Consider the following 22,797-nt stretch of genomic DNA (forward strand, 5'->3'; position numbering starts at 1 on the left):
ACTAAGTCAAATTGAAAGTAAATTGAAATGACATTATCATTATTTCAGTATTTCTATGTGGTGGAGATTTTTTTTCTTATGCAAAACGGGTGCGTTGTCCCAGTAAAGGTTGGTAAACACGAATCAAACATGCAATGTTTTATTTTTTATTGGGAATGTGTGCAGAAACCAACGCAAGCATGGGGAGAACTCCACTCCAGAAAGCCCGAACTGAAACCTAGACTGTCAGAGAAACATGCTAACCACTATTATACTGTCCTGCCGCTAAATTAAATATTTAATTATCTGATATAATACCTTTTCTTTTCTTTTTTTTTTTTTTTAAAGTCAGATTTAATACAAACTGAAATAATACATGGAGCCTATTAAAGGCAATTTCTGGTTACAACCTAAACATATATTACACTTTCTCAGAAAATTAACCTGACAGATTGTCAGTCTAATACCTCAATGTCAGTGCAAAACAAGTTTTCATACATCCACAACTCTTTAATTATCAATCTTCTCCGTGCCAGTTGAAGCAGACAAATAAAATAAAAGTGTTAAAAAAAAAAAACTACTTATTAAGAGACTATACCGAAAAGCTGAGAGAATTACATTGTTCACTGTGCAGCCACCTGCACTGGTTGAAGGTGACCTGGACTAATTGTCCAGCTCACCTTCATATGAAATGTATCCAGAGCGGAGGCAGAAAGATGGAGCGTCCAGACAAAGAGTTCACAGTAATCTGTGATCTGTCCTGCCACACCCTGACCTACAAAGGTAACCCAGATGCTGGGGGCTATGAACACACGCATGCGCTCATAGTTGGCTGTATCAGATACAGTCAGCTGTAATACTACACTTGCGACCGAAAGATAGACAGACACGATGAAGGATGACGAGAGTTTTTGTGTGCGCTCTCTCTGAAGTTGAGCTAAGCCCAAAACCCCAAGGCTTTTCTTTGTCCAATCTGAGGGCAAACCATTGTCTCCGGAATGTGGCGGCCCTAGCTTGACTTTAATTTTGATGAAATGTCAATTCATTTGAAAGTATAGAACATCGCGACATCCAATCATCCATTGTCAAACAATAACGAGACCCGTCGCTGGTTAGCTGGTGTTTTTAATCAACCACTCGGCAAAGCAAGAACATACAAATGTGGCCATGACACTCTCAGTCACTTCCTACCAACAAGCTAACCTTAGGTTCTCTAGCAATAATGGAGCTCTTCGAACAATGAAGAAGTTATACATCCTTGACAACCATAACATCTCACTTCAATGTTTTTTTTTTTTTTTTTTTAAAGCAAAGCCCTTCAAGACACCTTATACTGTCTCCACAAGGGGACACAGTCCCCATACAAACAGCAATCATTTGCATGTCATGATGCCTGTAGAAAACCATTTCATGAAGCATTTTTTGGGGTCCATTGGACTGGTCGCTACTCAACCATAGGGCACATATCGAGACAAACAAACTTTTACACTCACACATCCAGGACGCAAGTCAGGCCAGTGAGCTGTTACACTATGAGTGGCTCCTAAATATTTTTATTATTTGTGTTGTCACTTTACACGTCTGCTCGTGGGTTATTTTATCTGTTCAGCGAAGGTAAACATTGTGATATTGGATAATGGTCCTTCGGAAAGTAGGTTTTAAACAGAATCCGTAACAGGAACTAAATCAGAATTGGGCACCTTGACCTGTTCTGCCCATCCAGCATAAAAGGCACTGAGATTTTTACCAGAAGCAGTGTGTTTATTGTTTTGTGGTAATCTTAGTCATCTTCATGCAACATGTACTTGGTGGGGGTCAGTGCTCTACCACAAGCACCATTGGAGTAATCTTTTTTCGGCAAAATCGCGTTTGTTTATACAGGTGTGTCTAATGTTATGGTTAGTGAGTGCCTATTATTGTTCTACACAACAGTGAAATGCAATGAACATATTTGGTGAACTACATCAGCAATTGACTAGTATATACAGTGCTGTAAAAAAAAATATATTTTCTCCCTTCTCAAATTTTTATATTTTTGCAGTTTCCCCACTTTAACAAGATAATCAAACAAATGTTAATATCAGAAAAAAGATAACCCAAATATAAAATGGACTTTTTAAATAGTGTTTTTATTTATTATACAACAATTTCGTTTTTCGAAGCTACCTTGACTTGCTGGTGTGCTCTGGATCGTTATCGTGCTGCAGAACACAAGTGCACTGCAGTTTGAGGTTACAAACTGATGACCTAACAGACACGAATTTGAGAAGGGGGCCAATACCTTTTCATTGCACTGTAGATGTCTTTGATTTTTGCTTACCCGTAACTGTGGAAGTCGTCGATAATATTTTGAACCAGCGGCGAGGTCATTGGCTGGTGGACCTGTGCAGCTAACAATGTTAAGCTTCTGCTATTTACTGGCTGAGTGTGTTTGGCTCTTGCGTCCCAGGTGTTGGTGGACCCTCCCTTCTTACGTCGAGGCAGCGTTCCATGAATGGAGATATGCTGGTAAGAAGCTACGGGGAACTCTGATCCATTACACCCTGGAGTGAGACTAAGGAAGGTAGGGGAGAAAACATGAAAGACACTGAATAACAATAATAATAATAATAATAATTGTATTTTCTTTTTTAATCCAATAATGTCCATGACTTCATTGTCAAAATTGCTAAATTAGCATGTTTCTTGTTTCGAATACATGGGTGAGACGAGAAGTGCAACAGTAGGCAACCTCACCTCACCTCAGATTGTGCAATACCTCTCTGAGTGGTTGGAGGAGACTTGTAATTGGCAAGTGCCAGTTTCTGTTTCTTTTCAGGTCTCCAATCTAATGTTGTCAGACACTTTTAATGTGCACTCTTATTTTCCATAGTTTTTGCATTGCTGACCAATTTTTTTCCCAATCGAAATACATTTGGCAATTGCGTGGGGGGGGGGGGGCGTGTGGGTTGGTGGGGACGAACCCGCATTTGGCGGGTTGGTGGATGTTAATGTCAAGCCCTGCTCATCAGCCATGAACCTCACTGCATGTCACTGATCCTGTGTAACATTGTGTTTAATACACCCAAAAAAAACTGTTCTCAGGCCCTAATTGTTTACAGTATGTAAGATAATTAAATGCATTGACTTCATCTTAAAATAAATTGTGTTTTTATTTGCTTTATTTTTCTTTTAATAAGTACATGTTAATTCTTAGTTATGGAGAACCAACATATTTTATGTATTTGGGTCATTCAAGGAGAACAGCCATAAATATTTATGAGACAGTTTGGTTTATCTGGCCCACCTTGGTTGAGAGCTGAGAAGGTCCATGGAGGAGGCAATGGAGGCTTGCAGCTTACTTGAGTGGCAGCTACTCCCACTTGAAGCACCAAGGCCAGGGTCGTGGACATGGGAATTGCCTCTTAGTGTGTGATGTGCATGGAGCGACCTGGGCAGGCTGGCAAAACGCCCCTCTGCCATCATCCTCCACTCTGCAAAACAAAGAAGCAAACACAACGAAATGTAGTCAAACTATTAATTTAATCTTAACAAGTGAAAACAAGTTTTCATAATGAAATTAATCTACTACATTGATTTATGATGAACTGACAAAAGGTACTGGGAGATTTCATCATTATATTGACAGAAAATGAAACTGTGTGAGGTAAGAGGTTACTAATGTTAGATGAGAGGGTCTGGTTCAACCTCTGTTCTAGTTCATCGCAAAAGGTGTTTCTGATTCTGATATGGTTGAGGTGAGGGCTCACAAATTCATTCAAACGCTTGCTTTGCGCATTGGAGTACAGTCATACTGGAAGAGAGCAGGACCTTCCCCAAACTGATCTAGGGCTGCCAAGATTAGCTGATTACTCAAACTTCTCGACAATTGATTTAATTTTCAATGTCTTCGTTTATTTTTTTTGTAGCTTTATTTTTCTCTAAAAAGTGTTTGAATCATCCCGCTGCTCTGCAAGCCTGTTGTCTGCATTCTGGCCGTGACGCATATGTACAGTAGTGGTCATCCGGGTTCGCTGTGTGACTTATCCGGAAGAACTACGACTAACCGACGTTAGCAACTGAGCTTGAAGTTTGAGCTGTTCACCCAAAATACGGAAGAGGAATGCGATGCAAAACCTGCGATACAGAATGTGCCTCTCATGGGAGCCATGACAGTGATGCACGAGCATCTAAAATGGAAACATGTTATGGCTGATTCAATTTCTGACAAAGAGGGACAGTCACCTTGGAAAGCTATTTGGCTAGTTAGGAGATAATATTATCATCGATGGCTGTGAGCTAATTGCTTACCGCTGTAAACGTCAACATTAGCTTAAGGCTAACGATGATGATTTTCATTAGCCTTACCACACAGGTTACGTGTTTGATATAACGTTATTACCACATATATGAATAGAAAATAATACGCTTTAGCAGGCTGTTGCCTACGTGCCTATGTGGCAGCCACATTGGTGGGGGTAACATTAATTGAAAATGTTATGGCTGCAATCGGCTGGTGACCAGTTGAGAGTGCATCCCGCCTCGCGCCCAAACTCAGCTAAGATAGGTGCCAGCACACCCGTGACGCTAATGAGGATTAGCGGTTCAGAAACGGATGGCTGGATAGTTTTGGGTTCCATATTAATGTGCACTAAACATTTACAGCTAAAAATGTTGAAAACCAAAGTATCACCTTCATTTTAATTTGCCCTACCATGTACTGTATAACCATGTCAGGAATGCTATACCAGCAGCTGGAAAGTTTATCAAAAGTTAAATGTACTATTACCAGATCAACATTGCAAATAAGAAACTGTTCTTCATGTTCTATCTGGATGAAAAATAGGTTACAAATTATCTTAATTATCTTTTACACAGCCGACATGGTGTACGACTGGGTTAGCACATCTGCCTCACAGTTCTGGGGACCGGGGTTCAAATCCCGGCCCCGCCTGTGTGGAGTTTGCATGTTCTCCCTGTGCCTGCGTGGGTTTTCTCCGGGCACTGCGGTTTCCTTTCACATCCCAAAAACATGCGTGGTAGGTTGATTGAAGACTCCAAATTGCCCGTAGGTGTGAATGTGAGTGCGAATGGTTGTTTGTTTGTATGTGCCCTACGATTGGCTGGCAACCAGTTCAGGGTGTAACCCGCCTCCTGCCCAATGATAGCTTTCAAAATTTAGAGTTATAAATATGGAATTGACCAAATTTGTATATCGGAGGTTTCAGCCCGACGCCAGCGATATGATCCGAATAGTCGACTAATCACAAAAATAATCAGTGACTAGTTGACTATAAAAATAACCATTTGTGACAGCCCTAAACTGATCCCACAAAGTTGGAAGAACAGAATTGTCTAGTATGTGGTAGAATGAACAATGAATGTACAGTATTAAGAGGTGAGACTAAGACAATAATTCATATGTTGTTCTGTATCTCCTCATATAGTCACCAGGCATGTTGATTTGATCAGAGTGCAGAAAATACCAGGTGCTCTTTAGGGCTAAGGTGCTCAATTAGGTGGGAGACCTTTGATAGTCAATGTTAATCCATCCACCCATTTACTAGACTGCTTAACCTCATTAACATCACGAATAGCTGGAGCCTATCCCAGCTGACTTTGGGTGAGAGGCAGGGTACACCGTGGACTGGTTGCCAGCCACTCGCAAGGCACAGATAGACAAACAACCATTCGCACTCACACTCACACCTATGGACATTTTAGAGTCTTCAATGAACCTAACATGCATGTCGGAGGAAGCCGTAAAAAAAATAAACATCAACATGCAAGCACAGGGCGAACGCAAAACCCCACATAAGAATCCTGAAGCTGAGATTCAAACCCTCAGAACTATGACGGCGACATGCTAACACCTATCTCACCCTACTGCCAAGAGAGAGACAAAATATGAACCTATGAATATATGAACACAGTTTTCAACAACCCGAGGGTAAACAAAGTAACGTAAAAAAGAAGCCTTATGCTGTAAGACTGCTTTTCATCATTTATCTGACACAGTTATCTGAACTGTAATAGACACGCGCGCACACACACACACACACGCAAAACACAGCATTCATTCAAGAAATGTTATGAACACATGAAGAGAATGAGTACAACAGGTGCCGCCGTAGCTATCCATACGTTCACACACCCTTTCACATTGTCATGGACATAAAGCGCACATTCCTTGCAGGGTGGTCATTCCTATCATTACATGACAACAAGACAGGCCTTTGTTTCTAATGTTGTGTCCACTAGTCAATTTCTAAAGGAAGCTAAACGGATTCAAGTGTTTATTGGATGTTAAATCTGAATGCACAGTATGCTTTGGCATACTGCTTTGGCTGTGAGAAAACAGACATAACATTAAAATGGCTTTCATCAGAACTATCAGCATAAGACTTTATGAATTCAAAATTTTGAATTGGAGCTCTATAAATAGTCTGCGCTGGGTGGTGATGAAAGAGAACCATTCGAATAAACCCTGGAATTTTAAACATGCGGCAGCGAGATTACAATTTTAAACCACTATGATTCCAGTCACAAAAGAGCTACACTTACTATTGTGTGTGACCATACACTGTTAGACATTCCTGTAAATTCTAAAGTTATTTACCACATACTTGAAAGTGATTTTAAAGTAATTAGCTACAGTTTCGATTAAATTATGGGATTTTGTTTGATGCCACACAGACAGTTACTGTAGTTTGCATGCAGCAGAATTGTGAAGCCATGTGCTCCCAGCATGCATTGCTCCATAAAACGCTTAAAATCACATTTTTATTATATATTTTTGGAAGGAGTTATTTTGTAGTCGGCCTTTGAAAAAAGATTTCCATTAAAAAAAGAAATGTGAAAACATAAAGACAGCAACAAAATAATCTAAATCTAAAACCACTGATTTTAGCACAAATTTGATTTCTCATATGTTTCTAATAATAAAGTTTGCTTATCCAGATTCAGTGTTGAAGCAAAACTTGTTTGTTTTCATATGATAAGGTTTAATATTTCTATATCTGTAGAGAACAGAAAACATGCACAATCACAGTCAATTTTAAATAAATATTCAGTTTGGGCCGTGACTTTGTCCCAATTTAGAATTTTGGCCCACTGTGAATTTGAGTTTGACACCAGTGCCACACAGTGTTAACATTTAATTTGGTACACGTGTGATGGGGGGAAAAAAAACACCATTACTTTATTTATCCTCACTTGGTTCTGTCAGTTGATAAATTACACAGGCCACAAAATGTACAGGACTGTTTGGCACTGATGGAAAACTGAACGTTCTTGATAAATTCCCCTCCTGCATGATGATGAGTACACTATGTACTATTTACAGCTTGGAACACTCATCATGCAGAGCTTCATCATCCTGGACACACCAAAATATCATCAGTTTCCAGACATAATGGTTGATTAGAAGGGATGGTAAGATTCTGTGGGTCCCATGTCAACCATATACATATATATAGTTGAATTAGACAACTAAAATAGCTTGCATAGTAGTATATGACATTATTAACTGTTTGGCTATTTCTTCCTTGTAAATTTAACATAATCAGTTATATTCATTCAATTAAAACAGATATCTGTAATAACCTTAGCTGAAATAACAAGGGTATGATAAGGTATGGGGATTTGACTATATTATGTTGCTCAATTAATGCAGAAATTAATTATTATTATTATTATTTTAATATAACATAATCCTGATAAAAGACAAAAAAACCCAAGATTTTGACCATCCCTAATTTGTTTGCACAGTGTCTTGGTTAAGAACAATAACATCTTTATCATTGTCACGGCAACATTGAATCACCCAGTTAAGTGGGCAAAAATAAAATATTGGTGGACCAGCACCCCTAAACTAATGCTACTCATCAGAGTTTCAGAATCAGAATCAGAATCAGAATCATCTTTATTTGCCAAGTATGTCCAAAACACACAAGGAATTTGTCTCCGGTAGTTGGAGCCGCTCTAGTACAACAAACAGTCAATTTACAGAACACTTTGGGGACATAAAGACATTGACAAAAAACAATTGTGCAAAAAGATGCAGTACTGTATTGGCGCAGTACTGGTATGAGCTTTGCTTCCGTGCTGTACAGTTCAGTTTTCACCATGTAATAGCAAGTAAAGAGAGCTCAGAAACTACTTACTGTGTGATATTGCTTCACAACGGCTAGTAAAAATGTGAGATTTTTCTTTGTGGGTGACATTTTTTGCAAACAGATACAGTAATACATTATGCCAAAATGATCCCTGTTCACATGACCCTACGAAAAATTACAACACGGTAATTCGCAACAACTGCTCTATTTGCGTCGGCGGCATAAATCCGGCACGGTGGGCAGCGTAAATCTGCACGTGTTAGACCAGGTATTGGTAATTTCGAAGACAGGTGTAAGCCAGCATATTTAAAAAAGGCACGTCTGTGCTGTTGTGGGAGCTAGCACAGCCAACTTCAATCATGTCCAATCAAAGTGGCTCCACTCATTCCCTTTAAATGTTGCGCACTTACAATCACGCATGGAGACGTCTCTGTGGGGAAGAGGACGATGTGTAATCGCAGAAATCTGTGCATTGTCACTGCTCTTGGCCGGTGTGGCATCAGACAATGTGAGTGGGTACCATTATTAAAAACAATATGAGATGATGATAACCACTGGCAACTTAAATATGTCCACGAGCCTCTTTGTATCTATCCCCACCCCCAATCGTCCATGTGCCCCCCATAGCTGTGCCGGCCATTTGGGATGATTTTCAAAATATTAATAGTGATGTTGATAATAACAACAATAATAATAATAACATACCCGTGGAGCTTCCATATCTGTCTACCTGTGCGGCGATCAAATTCACCAAGACCGCGTTAGACCTGGTGACATGGTGTGAGATGTTTAGACAGATTTTCAGCCACGTCAAAGGACACACCCTTGTGTCGATATGTCCAGCTTGGCGCAGATTGTCTGCCAAATTGGCAAACGCGCTGAGCGAGAATTCTGCGCTCCTCTGCTAGAACTATGAAAATAGAGCCCAAAGTGTTATTACCGTGGACCAAAAGCTTGTTCTCCCAGTCTTATCCAAAAGCGTATTGTTTTTTGTTAATTCTGCAGTATACTTGGGTTGTGAATTTGAGTTATGGGAGTACTGTACTGTGCTTTTGCTGGTCATAGTTAATGTACACTATGCTTAAGAAGTTATTATCAATCTCATTACCTTGAGCGGCACAAAGAAGACAACAGCCGTGTCCCGTTCTTGAATGAATGTGGCGTGTAGTACCTGCTCTAGGGAGTTTTTAAATAATTGGTAAATATGTTTTAGTGAAAAGTGATCATGTGTAAACGGCCCCTTCAACTACAGCATCCCAACAGGAAAGAGAGCTGCAGGGGGTCTTTGAGCCTTTCTATTGAAATGATGATGCCAAATAAAATGCAAACGCAGGCACAGCTGACCACTCCAGGCCTTTTCAGCATGACAAGCAAAGTTTTTTACACACACAAAAAACCACTGTAAAACCAATTCAGGTCCAGCTGAGGCAGCTGGGTCGGAGTGGGGATTCCTGTGAGGGGCACAACGACTACAGGAGGACCTATTATAAGACCTCAAGGGATGGTCAGCTGTGTGTGTCTGTGAATTTGTGTGGCCCTGACCATCTGTTAGACACACATCCCTTCTTTAGGGAAGAAAGGATGGACTATCGCTGACTGAATACAAAGACATTCACCTCTCAAGAACATATATGTTTAGGTCAATCTTGTTTTTAATTTTCAACTTGAGTGAAAGTTTTAATTTGGCCTAATTTCTAGCCATTATACAGCATTCTCACACAACTTATTTCACTTAATCTAATTCACTTTGCCGAATTTATCTTGCCCCTTACTGACACCCCCTGAAGGGTCCGGTGCTATCCATCATAATGTCAGCTCTCCATTGACTTCACCACATCTTCCTTTCATTGTCCTGCCATGCCCTCTCATGTTTATTTATTTCTGTTTTTCATGCAAAGGATATCTTCACTACATCTGTTCTAATACTACCCAACACACACACACACCCACACACGTATCATGTCCTATATCTATGAAAGCATACAGTAATACATAAATAAAATAAATGAAATTAGGTATCTAACTCAGGGGCGGAGCTAGGGTCTGAACATTTGGAGTCCTCAGCCACCAATGGCAATGTTATATATGCATTAAATTTTAATAAGTACATTTTATCAGATAATCAAATAAATAAATATCAAATAAAATGAGAGTTCCTAATATTGAAAAACTTGAACTCCGTTTGAAATGCCATCCATCCATTTTCGATACTGCTTGTTCTCATTATGGTCACGGGTGAGAAGGAAGCTATCCTAACTGACTTTGGGCAAGAGGCGGAGTCCACGCTGCACCAATTCCTAGTCAATTGCAATCACCATTTACATTCACATTCACACCTAATTGACAATTTCATCTCCACTTATGCTTCATGCATGTTTTTGGGAATGTGTGAGGAAGACCAAGTGCCGAGAAGAAATCTATGCAAGAATGGGGAGTACATGCAAACCCCTCACCGAAGGGCCTCAGCCAAGATGTGAAATACATAATTCATTTCAATATGACTTTCAGGATCAAAATAACTTGTCAGACGATCTACTATAATGTTTAAGAATAATTCAGAATGAATAATCACATACTTCATGATAAGACAAATTCCACTATGCACTTTGCCAAAGTATGCTTTATGGCCCTTCCTGATTGAGGCAGATTTTCAGTCCTCCATGTCGTGGTAATTTGCAAATTTTGAATCCAGACAACTGAACTCTTCTTGTTTGCAGGAACTAAATTATGTTTTATGAAGGTAGTTGTTGTTTTGGGCATCTGGGTTTCAAGAAGCGAAAGTTAGATCTCATTTCCTCCGTAGACAAGTTGAGGATGTGAAACAGTTGAATCACCTCAAGGATTCAGATGGTGTTAAACTGATCTGTCTGGATGGGTATGTATGACATCATTAATAAATACTTTACAACATTAATAAATACTTTTACAACTACAAATTGCACATTAGAGCATCTGATTAAAAGAAATCTATGGAAACCAACGTTTTTATTTGATTGATGAAGACCTCAAATTGATCTCTGCCTCTTCAAATGTCTATGGATGGGAAAATGTAGAAAGGTTTGTTCCATATATGATTTACATTAAAGATTAATTTCAGTGACAGAACTCTTTTGGGTAATGACTCAATATCAAATGATCTGAGTGGATAAAGCACATTAAAGAAATTGTAGCAACAAATATGTGTCCATCTATAGTGTAGTGTATGGCCATGAGTGGTTTTGGCATGGGGGGCCCCATTGGAATTGCAGGTCATCATATCAACTATCCTTCTAGCACGTAACTCCTCTTATTCTTAAAAATGCTGCAACGCCGTCTGCAGTACTAGTAGCTCCTTTCACTTGATAACTAATGAAACCTTTGACAAAACATGTTAACTCGGGTACACATCGATTGAAGGTCTTACGTTGGAAAAAAAAAAAAGGCATACACAGTAGACACAGCATTGGGTGGGAAACAATTCCACATTAACAGGAAGAGGAAATGGCAGTGTAAACATTTAGACAGCAGGCAGCTCATTATTGAGGATTACTTGCAATAAAACAAGACTATAAGAATTTCTCTTGCACTATTACAATTCTTACTCAAAGCCACTCATGTCTCCTATCTAAAAATCGGTGATGAAGATGAGGGAATGTCACAATTAATATTCTTGTAGTTTCATAATATGGGGGTATACAAAACACATCAGGAGGTTTTACAGATTTACGTCACAGGTGCCCACTGTGTCTTTAGCCATTTGGAATATAGAGCGAGAATTAGAACCACATCACAATGTTATATGTGTTAAATGGGGGTAAACACGCAAATGCTCTGAATACACAAACCCAACATAACACAATAGGGAAGACGGACACAAACAAGAACATGCTTGGGAATAAGGGGTTTCCTCTGGCTGGCTAAAAGTGTCTTCCTGCTTTGGCATACACGCAAAAACATGCGCGCGCACACACACACACACACACACACACACACACACACTGCAGACAAGTGCATTAGTCAAACCACCCCTGGCCTGAAGTGAACAATGGGAACAACTGTCACATGACTGTGGCTCAGAGCGAGCCTTTGTTTGTCGACAGAGAGAGGTGTCTTACTGCGCTCTTCAGTATGTGGGCCCACTAGTGTGTGTATGTGTGACTGTGTTATATTAATGTGGCTGTTATTAAATCCCACAGCAGTAGTTGCCATTTAACTTACATGTGAACCTTGCCTAAACTCTCTATCACACACACACAAACTCACGCACTCAACATTGTGCAAAGATCCTTCCTTGTTGCCACTAGAAGCCCATTTTGTGAAGCTAAATCAATACCATTATACAGTACTTCATTGCTTGTTACATTCAAATGGGTAAAAAACTCCAACAAAATGCCACTCGATCTGTTTCTTTAGATTACATCTATCCTTTGTACTTGACCCTACTGGTTAATTCATAAAACAATTTGAAACCTCAGTCACTGATGGTGTAGTACCGTACAGTCGCCTGACTTTGGTGCTGGCAGCATGGGTTCACTACCCACTCAGTGCCAGTGTGACAGTGAATGGTTGTCTGTCTCAATGTGTGCCCTTGGTGGACAAATTGTTGATGACTCGAATTGAGATTCGTGGGGGCCCGAAAAAGCAATATACTAAATCAGAATTTTGGGACTTGAATCACAACGAACTTTAGAATATCATACTACTTTATACTGACATTTACTTCAAAATATAAAAAATATTTCACTATTTTTAGCCTGTGTTTATCGCCAACGCCATTTTGACTTATTGCGCAGTTTCTGTGCATCCCTTCACTGAGACGATGAACTCTGCAGATGGAGGTGTGTAGAAGCCCATAACGTAATAACATGCATAACATCATATATTCCCCCGTTTTAAATTGTAATAGGCCCATTACGTAATAACTGGCCTATAACGTAATAAAGGCCGTGAACCGATAACGTTATAACTTTTAGCCAATGATGTAAAAACGTATTAGGTTATTGGCTGGTTATTATATTGATGGCCCAGTAAAAAAAATAAATAAATCAATCAATCAATCTTTGCAAATCTAATAATGGAGCCCATAACACAATAATATACTAATACAACTAACTTTTTATTTTTGGATATAACTGAAAATGCATACTCTCCGTTTGTCTCTCTTGCTCTCCATGTCTTTATCTATTTAACTTGATGGCTAGCATAATCTCGAGCCACGTCTGCTGCTCCTCAGCCTTTCAAGCTATCGCAAAATGTAGTGGACATTATAGGTTCAGGACTTTTATTAGGTTACTGGTTGGTTATTCCGTTATTACATTTTAAATGTAATGCCCGACTATACCCGACCCCGGGGGAGCTGCATGGATGTTCATGGCAGCGGCACAACCAAAGCCAGAAAGGAGCCATCGCTGGAGAAGGACGGCAACCGTGGCAATGGGAGAGGATCCAACACAGAGTTGCAGATGACGAGCGCTAGCCAGCTACGCCAACCAGCTAGCTCGCTATCTAGCTAGCTCTAAAGGAGGGAGCTGGTCCCAGTCAAAGAGGATTTACAGTAAAACCAACCCTGGTTCTACCTTTGACTACAGTATGGCGATGGAATCTGGTTTAAAGTAAGCCATTTCAAAACTAAAACGAAAAACCTTTCCAGATGGAGAAGCTGCAGCCAAAACGCACCACCCTACGCTCGTTCTTGTTCAATAGATACTTTTCAAATAATCAAATTGGATTTTTTCATTCGTTTGACTATGACATCTCTTTTTTTTCAGAATAGTATAAGGAGTAACGATTCAATTCTGATTCGGAAGTCATTCATTAGTTAACACGAACAATAAATCGGGATTTAGAGGGTAAGTTAGATGTTTCGATTAAAATGCTGGCAATAGTTTTTTCCCCCCAATGTTAATAAGAGCAAAGATAAAGATCATTTTAAAATCTAAAAAAAAACATGTCAATGTCATGTCGTTTCCCCCGATATTGCTAACACAACTCTCGACACTCTTTTACCACTTTGTTGTGCCATTTCCATTTAGGAGATGCCCATCCACCAAATAACAATTCACTTTAAATATAGTTCCGTGAAGTCAAATAGATGCTTACGTGAAATTATACAGAGCATCGTATAGCGGGTGGCTCAAATTTGCACTCAAATGTGAAAGTTGTTGTTAGTCAGTTGGTCTTCTTAGTACTGCAGCAGCGTTGATGGCCAGTCAACCACCTCATCCCACTCCAGCCAAAAGCAAACACACACACGCACGTACATGCACATATGTCCATCTCCATCGAGACCTCGTGGGTGGCTCTTCAATATGTTCTCATAACTGAGAGGCCAGAGTTTTATTCTGAGGGACATTCATTCAACCTGTCAAAAAAACTGCATAAAACAGTCAAGCCTTCTTAACTTCAAATTACTATGGTCATAGGCTTTCAAAAACTAAATCATATTGACATTCTTCCCTCTACAATGCAACTGTGAGCATACAAAATAAAGTCATACTCTAACATTTGAGCCACAATTTATAAACCCAAAGAAAGTAAAACAAGAAAACAAATAAAGATTAAGGTCTTATCTCTTTTCTAGTAATTATTTCCTTCTGGGGCTTCCACAGCTTAAACTACTAATTCACTCAACCACAGCTACACCCAGTGCCTTGGGATGCCCACTTATCGCAATAAGTCCTATGGTAAAACCTACTTATCGTAAGAAATATGTGTTTCATTTGGGAATTGCAAGAGAAACTGTCACGGAAGCCCAGAGTCATATTTGCAATTTCTGAATTAACCTCCCTAAGCAGTGACAATAAAAGATTAAAACAGCCTGAAGAGGTTGATGACATTCCCTATAAACATCGTCATTCCCACACATGATAACAGTACATGCACACACAACTTACGTGTTACTGGCAGCAGTCTCCTTTCCTACAGGTTGCTCTTATCCGTCTTTATATTCTTTGATCTAACTTTTTAAGGCTCATAGTTTGATTGAATGAGCGACTAGCGGAGCGGCAGGATGACAACAACTCTCACGCTGCCTCAGACAGGCAACAACAAGTAGCGGTGCTCTATGGCAAGCTCTGCCCTCCTCTTTCCCCCTGTGGGGAGTGATTTGTGAGCACACGACCCCCTCCTTATCTACTGTGCAGGGGGAGTTTCTTTCTTTCTTTTTTATCCAAGTTGCGTCTTGCACCCCACCCCTCTGCCCCACCACCAACTCCTGCCCCCCCAGCACTGAACAAAACTCCCCTGTACACCCCCCACTCTCTCTCCTCTCATCTCTTCATCTCTGTGTTGCCTGCACAGCCTCATATTTCATTGCTCTCAGCCTTTTTGTGTCGGACCTCTTCCACCAACGCCACCAACAACTGGCCGGGTCTTCCAAGAAGATTTAGTTGTGGCCTCATGTTGTCGTGTGCAGCCAACCCATGAAAAAGAAACACACGGTTTGGGCCTGTTTGAGCAACGTGGGGTGCACTCAAGGAAGTTAAACCACTTGACTCAGTGTTGACTAAGCTTACATTAGTCAGCACCAAGTGTATTCTCATCACAAAGACGTTCAAATTGGCAGGGTGATTTATATTTCACAGTGGAACCACTAAAACAATTTCAAGGGAATCATTATTACATTACAAGTATGAGCGTCTATTTACGTGTGTGTGTGTCTCTGTGTGTGTGTGAACTAACCCCCAGGACAACACTCTCTCCTTTGTCCTCATATTCCTCTGTATTGTCTAGAGTTGATAACACGTAGACGTGAGAGTGTTTAGGCGTGTGTGTGTTGTCTTGAAGAAAATACAACCAACCCAACACTGCAATGAAAGGCAATCATACAGCAAATACTGTACATTTGGTTACAAAATTGTAACGTATAAGCCAAATTAGACTTTTCCAAACTATACCGTTGTCATGGGCGTGTGTTCCGGTTGTTGTTTTCCCCCCTGTCTCGTACACACCTGCTCCTGAGAGCATCTTCATCTTTTTGCCTCACGTTTTCGTGCATTTTTGGGTCCTATCCTCTGTTCCGTTCATGACAACTGTACATCAAAAGACAGTTCTCATGTTCCGGAATCAGATTCTCTGGACTGATAAAACCAAGGACAACTTTAATGTCATGGATTAGAAAAGTATAGGCAATGAAGGGAACCGTTTAGCATACAACAGTATGTTGTTCATCATGACGGCACTGCTTACAGAATCAACAAGATAAAAAGTAAGGTGTATAGGGCTATACTTTCTGCTCACGTTCAACCAAATGCTAGAAAACTGATCAGATGGCAATGAAAGATTATTCAACTACGAAGACAGAAGACAGACAGCCTGATCTCAACCCAATGAAATATGCTTTTCACTGATGCCAAAAGTGAAGGTAGTAAGTCCCACAAACAAGCAGCAAGTGAAGGTGGCTGCAGTCAAAGCCTGGCAAAACAAAGTGAAAAATGCTTCAGCAAGCATAAAACATGATGGAGTTCCTCCTTCAGTAAAAAGTGGTGTGAAGTAGAAATAACTAAAGAGAACTTGAGTCCTTATTACTGAGCATCTTTTACATGTGATTTCATGCAGACATGCTAAAAAATACCTGGCATTTTTCTGTGTGGGAGGGTGGTACTTCCAGGAACCCTTATGGTGAGTCAGGTTGGAATCACCATCCCCACCAAGCTCGGATTCTCCAAAAACATTACACATACATCTTCATCAGTTTGTGAATTTATTCCCCTATAGACATTTATAAAGGGGGAATTCCACGTAAATCTCATGGGATACATCATTTTATAATACATTCTATTGAAGGCATTATAAACAACAGAGAAGCATATTTGTTTTGAGATTAATAAATAATAAATAATAATATTAGGAATAATTTTTTTTGTATTTTTTAAACTTTGTTTAACCAGCTAAGGCAATGGAGAACAGTTTCTCGTTGACAGTGCCGACCTGGAGGGTCGTGCATGCCATGTAAGGTAGTTAAGGGATATCTTATGCTATCATTTAAACAAAACAATTAAACGAATGCACAGTGAACGAGTGGTTAGCACATCTGCCTCACAGTTTGCATGTTCTCTCTGCACTTGCGTGGCTTTTCTCTGGGTACTTTGGCTTCCCCCATCACGTTTCTTAAATTAATTGAAAACTCTAAATTATCCTTCGGTGTCAATGTGATTGTGAATGCTTGTTTGTCTATATACACCCTGTGATTGGCTGGAGACCAGCTCAGGGAGTACCCTGCCTCTCGTCCAGTCAGCTGGGATAGGTGCCAGCTCACACGAGAACCTAATGAGGATAACCGGTATAGAAAATGGATGGGGAAGAAAAGAAACGTGACGCACAGTCAGACATGTCCTTCGCATAGACTCTAACTCTGTATTTTTAGACCTTTCATGCTTGATCTAGGATTTATTGCACACCGCAAGTTCAAGGCTTTAACCTTAATTTGAGAAAAGTCTGAACACTAAAATATGATTTCCTTGCATTTTTACACGTATACAGGGTGATTAAAAAGTAACTCCCTATTTTAAAATACTTAGAATTTATTCATATGTTGTCATATTTTTCGCAATTGTTTTGTGTATGTTCCATGATTAAAGGAGCAAGTCTATTCTACCAAAACAGATGACTTTGGAAGAACTTGAAGGGCAAATACGAGAAGTTATGTCTGCCATCCCGCAAGAGTTCCTTGTGAAATCAATTCATGCGGTTGCCAGGCGGCTTGAGAAACTGGAGGCTAATGCTGGTGCGCATGTCAACTTTTAAATAAAACTCCATGCAGTACACTTTCTTCTCATGTTCGTTTCTTGTAAGAATTATAGTTCAGGAATTAATTACAAGTACTTAAAAATAGGGAGTTACTTTTCAATCACCCGGTAGTATGAGTAGGATGCTCACACCATTACAGCAGTTTCCTGTACTTCCTGTTAATGTGCGACTTTAGGCCAAGCCCTCCTTTGGCACTTTGACGTGTAGGCCTCAACATATTGGCACAAAGCCTCACTGAGTCATTTCTTTTCAGAAACTAAGGGCACAAGTGCTGTTCAAAGAATTAAATCAGTGAAAGAGCAAGTGTTATTACTTCATTTTAAATAGCAGGGTAACCAAAAGTATTATGGCTTTATTGGAGCTAGTATATTTTTTCTGTGTGGAAAAAGGAAGCCAGAGTACCCAAAGAAAACCCACAGATGCCCGGGGAGAAGATGCATCAAGCCCAAATTCAAACCCAGAACCTCTCCACCGAAACAAATACGTGCTCACAACTACTCCGCCGTCCTGCAACAACACTTTAAAAGAAGTAAAGTTTTCACGACTATCATGCTTCTCACTTTGCACCCACTCTCCTGCTTGCTTAAAGGTCCCTGTCCATCATGGCCACAGCCATTATTATTGTCACCTATGTTGGCCCTGAAGGGTAAACAAATGCTCAATACAAAAATAATGTGAGGAAACAAACTTCTAATGTGGTTTCGGAAACCATGATGAGAAAAATTGGTTAGTGTGAAGATGAAAATTACACACTGAAGGCAAGAGCGGAGATTTGCAACCCTAAACCTCAGAACTATGAGAAATACATACTGACCATTAATCCACGGTGCTGCCTCAATATATTGTTGGTAAATACATTTATACATCCCTTACAGTGTCAAGTATAGGCACAATGGGGTACACCTTCCATACTAGATCTCCATCCATTCATCCATCCACTTTCCGTACCGCTTATCCTCACTAGGGTCGCGGGCGTGCTGGAGCCAAGGCAGGGTACACCCTGAACTGAGGCAGATGTGCTAACCAGTCACTCACTGTGCCGCATCCTAGATCTCCAAGGCAAATATTGTGGCTAATGAGTGTTGTAAGAGTCATTTTTATGCCATTCCAGTTGCATCTCTATTGGATACACTCTACATGGCACTACATGTATACTGTACCTCCTAAATTTAATCCTCACCCCTATGGTACTTCCTCTCCTCCCCACTTGTTACATTCACTCCCCATCTCCCACACACCCGTTCCTCCTCCACCCTGCATGCGTTGCCTTGGAAATATGCTGTGTGAACATCCTTGTGCTATCAAAGCATGTTTTCAATCAGAAAAGTGTTGCGTGTAAACAACAAAGTGTTTGGCCACTCCTCATTCCTCTTGCTTCACAGCATCAAGATAAGTTGCTCAAAATTTACCCAAGTCCAGAGCTGATCTTCTGAGTTTCCTCTCTTATCATGACTCATGCAAACTTCCTTGTACTGCTTGGTTGGCACATGCCATACATGGATTCCAATGATGAAATAATCTAATTCTGCACAGCAAGAGCACACAACCATTGGCAAAACAATCAAGACCCTTTGTGAAAGGGTATGGCACAGAGACTTTGTATGTATCCTCATTTTTTGCATGATGGTCCTTCATAGACACTCTTCAAATTATACATATAACATTTCAACTCAAAAAACATTTAAGATGTTTTCCTAAATGTTTTTAACATAATTAGATAATCACTGTAGTGCTTATAATAATGTAATTATCCATCCATACATTCACAAACACCCATTCAGGGTCACAGGGAAACTTGAAAGCCAATTTAAAATGTGTGCAAATTGCATTTATAGCAGTGTGTAAAGAAACAGGACTTTTTAAAAAATAAAACAGCAGTGGACAGATGTCTGTGTTCTGGCTCATAATATCTCAATTTTGTCTCATTCCAGGGACTGGATCTACTCTGTTTTGACAGAAACTAGATTACACCAGAATGTCGTTGACCTCGTCTGTGGTACCGATACACACAAATGGCCTCAGTATGATATTTACAGTACATACAGTACACATAGAATTAACCACAGGTCATCTTGACAAGTCTATCCCTGGTACAGAGGAAATTATCTTCGAGAGCCTTTCCTCCACGACAGCAAAGTAACCTACAAGATTTATGGGATACTGGGTGAACATCTTCTGGTTCAACAAACACAACCAAATAAATAGCTGTCAATTTGTATAGTGTACAAAAACATACATAAATTTTCCATACAACATATAATATCTATATCTATCTATCTATCTATCTATATATATATAGTGTTCCCTCGCCACTTCGCGCTTCACGTTTTGTGGCTTCAGTGCTTCACGGGTTTTTCCAAAATATTCATCAAAACATTTTTTTTTTTTTTAAATACAGCCATATCAGCAGCCATATTGCGGAAAGACGTGTTGTTTCATGATGATGCACGAGAGAGGTTTCCCTGCATGCCAAACAAAGAGATGAGTTGACTCAGAGGCTTTGTACATGCCTGTACTGTTCATGCCACGGCCACTCATACAAGGCGTGTGATTGGTTCCCGGTGTGACATGAGCGACCAATGAGAGCACGAGTGGATTTATCCCGTGAGCTGACTGGCTGTGCATCATCACAGCCGAAACCCAGCATCTACCCTTGTTGTGTCTCGCCAGTCTCGTCCACGCTGTTGACTGTCTCGCATACTGTATCTTAGTGTTGTCTTCGTGATAACTTTTTTTGTTTAAGCGATAACTTTTTTTGATTTGTTAAGCCCTTACAATGCCGCTAAAGCGCCTTGCCCATGCGAAAGCTTCCTCCGGGGCGCCCAAGAGGATGAAGAAGAAGAAGACCATCAGCGAAAAAGTGAAACTTTTAGATATGATCAAAGAGGGCAGAAGTTATGCACCTGTGGCACACCATTATGGCGTGAATGAATCTACAGTGCGGTACATCAAGAAAGAGGAAGCAAACCTCCGCAAAACTGCTTCAATAAGGAAGTGAAACGTGTGGTAACTCCGAGTAATAAGAGACGGGGTTATGTCCTTGTACAGAGGAATTTTGAAGCAAAAGAAAAAACAAAGACAACAACTAGCCATCACCATGTTTTTCTCCAAGGTAAAACCCCAGCTACACCATCAGCGCCTCCGGCAGAAGAGTCTCCGAGTGAACCTAAAACCTCTACGAGTCAAGTGAGAGCTTCTCCTCCGCCACCAACGCAAGCCTCTTCGCCTCTCTCAGAAGGCAATGTTGATGAATGTTAATTACTGTATAAGGTTTTATAATTAAAGATTTTAGTAAATAGGTGTACTCTTGTAATCTTTCTCTCAAATATGCAAAGTATAAATACTGTTTCCATATTTTAAACATTCTGGTACCCACATACACATACACGAAAATTCCTAGGTGGGGGGGGGACAAATCCTACTTCGCGGTTTTTCACCTTTCGCGGGGGGTTCTGGTCCCCATTAACCATGAAAAACGAGGGATCACTGTACATATACAGGACATCCTCGAGTTACGATGCACTCGACCGACGACGTTTCGACTTTACGACGCCCGTGCCTCGTCCGCCATTTTGTCCCCAGCACCATAGTGTTTCTAATTAGCTAGTGCATAGTGCTTGTCTTTGTTTGTGCAGCGGGAGTATCTTTGCCTTTTTTGCCCTCCTTTTTACACACTCTCAGCAGTAATGGTAAGTACAGCATCTTATTTTTTTTATTTTAATCTATTTTAGTGGCGGCATGGTGGACGACTGGTTAGAGTGTTTGCCTCACAGTTCTGAGGAGCGGGGTTCAATCCCCAGTCCCGCCTCTGTGGAGTTTGCATGCTCTCCCCGTGCCTGCGTGGGTTTTCTCCGGGCACTCCGGTTCCCTCCCACATCCCAAAAACGTGTGTTGGCTGTCAACCAGTTCAGGGTGTACCCCGCCTCCTGCCCGATGACAGCTGGGATAGGCTCCAGCACGCCCGCGACCCTAGTGAGGAGAAGCGACTCAGAAAATGGATGGATGCATGGATGTATTTTAGTTTCTTTATACGAAGTGTTAACCTTTCCTACTACGGTCACCTGACCGTGGTCGGGAGACGCAAGGGTTAACTCCCTTCTCTCGTTGCACAGCTGAGCTGGGTGGCGGCAAGAATAGAGGCACGAAGCACCGATTTGCTGCTTTAATGGCTTTATTAGCTCCTCTGCACATTCAATGTCAACAGGTCCTCCGCTAATCGCTACTCTTCCCCGGTCGCCGTCACTACACTTGCCACTGTACACACTCGCACCGGCGCGTACTCCTTCGCAGTCCCGCCAGAAGACCCCTGCACAGTCCCGCCTCACTCACACATCGACGCACACTCCCACACAGACTGAGCTTGCCGTCACAATCACGTGGTACAATACCCGGAACAGAAGTATTTCGCCGTAAATTTAGACTTACGCGGAAAATCGTGTTACGCCGCCAGCGTAGGAACGGAACTCGTTCGTAAATCGAGGACTTCCTGTATATACAACCCCAATTCCAATGAAGTTAGGACGTTGTGTTAAACATAAATAAAAACAGAATACAATGATTTGCAAATAAATTTCAACCTATATTTAATTGAATACACGACAAAGACAAGCTATTTAATGTTCAAACTGATAAACTTGATTGTTTTTAACAAATAACCATTAACTTAGAATTTTATGGCTGCAACACATTCCAAAAAAGCTGGGACAGGGTCATGTTTACCACTGTGTTTTCTTTTAAAACTAATAGTTGAAGCTTTGTAGGTGGAATTCTTTCCCTTTCTTGCTTGATGTACAGCTTCAGAAGTTCAACAGTCCGGGGTCTCCGTTGTCGTATTTTTTATATTTCATAATGCGCCACACATTTTCAATGGGGGACAGGTCTGGACTGCAGGCAGGCCAGTCTAGTACACGCACTCTTTTACAAAGAAGCCACGCTGTTGTAACACGTGCAGAATGTGGTTTGGCATTGTCTTGCAGAAATAAGCAGGAGCGTCCAT

The 22,797-nt window shown here is 40.7% G+C and overlaps 1 protein-coding gene across 3 annotated transcripts in view; it reads right to left on the reverse strand.

Moving 5' to 3' along the window:
- The window catches only part of bcar3 (BCAR3 adaptor protein, NSP family member), a 58,154-nt gene extending 42,981 nt beyond the window's left edge, over positions 1-15,173 (reverse strand). For 2 of the 3 annotated variants that reach the window (XM_061684747.1, XM_061684746.1), the window contains exons 1-3: positions 14,948-15,173; positions 3,266-3,452; positions 2,300-2,533 (exon numbers count right to left, since the gene is read on the reverse strand). In XM_061684747.1, the coding sequence (XP_061540731.1) occupies positions 2,300-2,533; positions 3,266-3,444 (413 nt within the window). In that variant the 5' untranslated portion in view covers positions 3,445-3,452; positions 14,948-15,173. The remainder of the gene's footprint in view (positions 1-2,299; positions 2,534-3,265; positions 3,453-14,947) is intronic. The other variant, XM_061684749.1, reaches the window with a different exon arrangement.
- Positions 15,174-22,797: the final 7,624 nt, after the last annotated feature.

The sequence above is a fragment of the Phycodurus eques genome, chromosome 8 (genome assembly GCF_024500275.1).
Source record: "Phycodurus eques isolate BA_2022a chromosome 8, UOR_Pequ_1.1, whole genome shotgun sequence".
NCBI classification, from domain to species: Eukaryota; Metazoa; Chordata; class Actinopteri; order Syngnathiformes; family Syngnathidae; genus Phycodurus; species Phycodurus eques.